At 63.6% G+C, this 3800-nt stretch overlaps 1 protein-coding gene across 2 annotated transcripts; it reads left to right on the top strand.

The window, feature by feature from the left end:
- The first annotated feature begins 1098 nt into the window (after positions 1–1098).
- Positions 1099–3615, top strand: TSEN34 (tRNA splicing endonuclease subunit 34). Of its 2 annotated transcripts, none has more exons than XM_085565855.1 (3): positions 1099–1233; positions 1504–1678; positions 3289–3615. In XM_085565855.1, exons 1-3 carry the CDS (start codon positions 1144–1146, stop codon positions 3477–3479), a joined length of 456 nt encoding a protein of 151 aa, XP_085421981.1. In that variant the 5' UTR covers positions 1099–1143; the 3' UTR covers positions 3480–3615. The 2 variants fall into 2 exon arrangements, with proteins under 2 accessions (XP_085421981.1, XP_077645964.2); XM_077789838.2 differs by having other exon boundaries at positions 1120–1260.
- Positions 3616–3800: the final 185 nt, after the last annotated feature.

The raw sequence follows: 3800 nt of genomic DNA, 5'->3' as shown, positions 1-3800 counted from the left end.
GGATTTTGGGGGGGGGGGTGTCGAGGTTTAAAGGGGCTTGGGGGGGTCCTTTAAGAGGGTCTGGCCCTTTAAGAGGGGGGGAGGGGCTGTTAAAGGGGTCTGGTTCTTTAATGGGGGGTGGGATCCACAAGGGGGGTGGATTTTAAAGGGCTCTGGCCCTTTAAGAGGAGTGGGATCCACAAGGGGGGTGGATTTTAAATGGTTCTGGCCCTTTAAGAGGAGTGGGATCCACAGGTGGGCTCTAATGGGGGGTCAGGCCCCTTTAAGACGGCTTTTAAATGGTTCTGGCCCTTTAAGAGGAGTGGGATCCACAAGGGGGGTGGATTTTAAAGGGCTCTGGCCCTTTAAGAGGAGTGGGCCCCTCACAGGGGCTCTAAAGGGGGTCAGGCCCCCTGAAGACGGTTTTTAAAGGAGTCTGGCCCTTTAAGGAGCCTGAAGGGTTCTCAGGGCCTTTGGCAATGGGTGTGAAGCGGTGTTCAAAGCGCTTTTCAGGTTGTTCAGCCATTAAAGGGGTGTTTGAAAGGAGACCTGGCCCTTTAAGGGGATGAAACCCACCCGACTGGGGGATTTTAAGGCGCTCTGGCCCTTTAAGGGGATGAAACCCGCCCACTGGGGGACTTTTAAGGCGCTCTGTCCCTTTAAGGGGATGAAACCCGCCCGACTGGGGGATTTTAAGGCGCTCTGGCCCTTTAAGGGGATGAAACCCAGCCGACTTGGCATTTTAAGGCGGTCTGGCCCTTTAAGGGGATGAAACCCACCCACTGGGGGACTTTTAAGGCGCTCTGGCCCTTTAAGGGGATGAAACCCGCCCGACTGGAGAACTTTTAAGGCGGTCTGGCCCTTTAAGAGGATGAAACCCACCCACTGGGGGACTTTTAAGGCGGCCTGGCCCTTTAAGGGGATGAAACCCACCCACTGGGGGACTTTTAAGGCGTTCTGGCCCTTTAAGTCTGGTGGGGCCCACAGTGACGGATTTAAAGGGGCTCTGTCCCTTTAAATCGCTGAGCCCCCTTTAAGAGCCGCTCTTAAAAGGGGCTGAACCCCTCCCACAGCTCTGCCCCGGCCGCGGTGGGCCCCCCCGCGGCATCGCCGCTTTAACCCCGCCGCTCCTCCCGGCGTCCCTCCGGTGAAGGCGCCGCCAAGATGGCGGCGGGCGCTGCGGGGCTGCCGGCGCTCCGCGGGCTCGGGGAGAGCCCCGGCACCGGCCCGAGCCCCCCGGCGGAGCGGCCGCGGGTGCGGCGGCAGCGCGGCCGCTTCCTGGTGTGGTCGCCGGCGGCGGCGCGGGCGCTGCGGGAGCGGCACCGCGTGTGGGGGGCGCTGGTCGGGACCCCGCCGCGGCGCGGGGCGGCGGCGGCGGCGGCGGGGCGGCGGCTGCCGCTGCAGCTGAGGCCGGAGGAGGCGCGGGCGCTGCGGGAGAGCGGCGGAGCCGCGGTGGAGCCGGTGGAGCGGCGGGCGGGAGGGGGACGCGGGAGAGGAGCCGCCGCTCAGCCGGTCCGTCCGCAGGTGGGCGAGGCCGGAGCGGAGCCCGAGGAGGAGGAGGAGGAGGAGGAGGAAGATGAGGATGAGGATGAGGACGGGGCCGCCCCCCGCCGCTTCCGCCTCTTCCGGGCGCTCTGGCGGCGGGGCCTGCACCTGACCCCCGGCGGGAAATTCGGCGGCGACTTCCTGGTGTACCCCGGTACGGGGCAGGGGCGGGGACCCCCCAATTGCTGAGACCCCCCCCTAATTCATGAGACCCCCCCCCGAATTACTGAGACCCCCCCGAGTTACTGAGACCCCCCCCTAATTCATGAGACCCCCCCCTAATTCATGAGACCCCGCCCCGAGTTACTGAGACCCCCCCCCAAATTACTGAGACCCCGCCCTAATTCATGAGACACCCCCCGAATTACTGCGACCCCCCCCGAATTACTGAGACCCCCCCCGAGTTACTGAGACCCCCCCCTAATTCATGAGACCCCCCCCAATTCATGAGACCCCCCCCCCGAGTTACTGAGACCCCCCCCTAATTCATGAGACCCCTCCCGAATTCATGAGACCCCCCCCTAATTCAGGAGACCCCCCCCGAATTACTGAGACCCTCCCCTAATTCAGGAGACCCCCCCCCCTAATTCAGGAGACCCCCCCCGAATTACTGAGACCCCCCCCCGAGTTACTGAGACCCCTCCCCTAATTCATGAGACCCCTCCCCTAATTCATGAGACCCTCCCCGAATTCCTGAGACCCCTCCCCTTTATTGCTGACACCCCCTGGGTACTCATGAGACCCCCCCCTAATTCCTGAGACCCCTCCCCCTAATTCCTGACACACCCCGGGAATTCCTGAGACCCCTCCCCTGGTATTCCTGAGACCCTTCTCCGGAATTCCTAACCCCACCCGAGGGTCCCAGCCCCCTCCCCTTTATTCCTGACCCCCTCCCCACCATTCCCCCCCCTTTCTTTGGGGTCCCAGCCCCCTCCCCACCATTCCTCCCCCTTTCTTTGGGGTCCCAGCCCCCTCCCCACCATTCCTCCCCCTTTCCCAGGGGTCCCAGCCCCCTCCCCACCATTCCCCCCCCTTCCTTTGGGGTCCCAGCCCCCTCCCCACCATTCCTCCCCCTTTCCCAGGGGTCCCAGCCCCCTCCCCACCATCCCTCCCCCTTTCTTTGGGGTCCCAGCCCCCTCCCCACCATTCCTCCCCCTTTCTTTGGAGTCCCAGCCCCCTCCCCTTTATGCCTGACCCCCTCCCCACCATTCCCTCCCCCTTTCCCAGGGGTCCCAGCCCCCTCCCCACCATTCCCTCCCCTTCCTTTGGGCTCCCAGCCCCCTCCCCACCATTCCCCCCCCCCTTTCTTTGGGGTCCCAGCCCCCTCCCCACCATTTCCCCCCCTTTCTTTGTGGTCCCAGCCCCCTCCCCACCATTCCTCCCCCTTCCTTTGGGGTCCCAGCCCCCTCCCCACCATTCCTCCCCCTTCCTTTGGGGTCCCAGCCCCCTCCCCACCATTCCCTCCCCTTTCTTTGTGGTCCCAGCCCCCTCCCCACCATTCCTCCCCCTTTCCAGGGGGTCCCAGCCCCCTCCCCACCATTCCCCCCCCTTTCTTTGTGGTCCCAGCCCCCTCCCCACCATTCCCTCCCCTTTCTTTGGGGTCCCAGCCCCCTCCCCACCATTCCCTCCCCTTCCTTGGGGGTCCCAGCCCCCTCCCCACCATTCCTCCCCCATTTCTTTGTGGTCCCAGCCCCCTCCCCACCATTCCTCCCCCTTTCCCAGGGGTCCCAGCCCCCTCCCCACCATTCCCCCCCTTTGTTGCAGGCCCCCCCGCGCAGTTCCACGCAGGCGCAGTGGCGCTGTGCCCGCGCAGTTCCCGCGCGCAGCCGCTGGGGGCGCTGCTGGCGGCCGCGCGCCTGGGCGCGAGCGTGCGCAAAGCGCTGCTGCTGTGCGCCGCGCCGCCAGGGGGCGCCCTGACCTGCACCGCGCTCACCTGGCGCGCCGACCTCACGTGACCCGCCCCGGCCACGCCCCCCGCTCGGTGACGTCACGGCGCGAGGCTTTTCCCGCGCTCCGCGGGAGGCGCGAAATAAAAAAAGTTGTTTTTTTTTTTTAAATATTGAATTAAAATAAAGTTGATTTTTGGAGTTGTTCGGTGAAGTTTTTCTTGGGGGTATCAGCGTTGCGTTGTGAGGGGATAAGGATGGTGAATGCTAAAAGTAGAATGGTTTTAATATTTAATAATAAAAATAAAATCGGTTTTTTGAGTTTGGTGAAGTTTTTCTTGGGGGTATCAGCGTTGCGTTGTGGGGGATAAGGACGGTGAATGATCAAAG

The sequence above is a fragment of the Lonchura striata genome, chromosome 37 (assembly GCF_050655825.1).
Source record: "Lonchura striata isolate lonStrDom1 chromosome 37, ASM5065582v1, whole genome shotgun sequence".
Lineage (NCBI taxonomy): Eukaryota > Metazoa > Chordata > Aves > Passeriformes > Estrildidae > Lonchura > Lonchura striata.
The sequence above is the reverse complement of the archived record's forward strand: the minus strand, read 5'-3'. Positions and strand labels throughout refer to the sequence as shown.

Bases quoted from the DNA above. Each gene is read 5' to 3' on its own strand.
- TSEN34 (XM_077789838.2), top strand. From the start codon at position 1,144: ATGGCGGCGGGCGCTGCGGGGCTGCCGGCGCTCCGCGGGCTCGGGGAG. The intron at 1,261-1,503 runs GTGTGGTCGCCG...GTCCGTCCGCAG, and splicing joins GGCAGCGCGGCCGCTTCCTG to GTGGGCGAGGCCGGAGCGGA. The intron at 1,679-3,288 runs GTACGGGGCAGG...CCTTTGTTGCAG, and splicing joins CGACTTCCTGGTGTACCCCG to GCCCCCCCGCGCAGTTCCAC.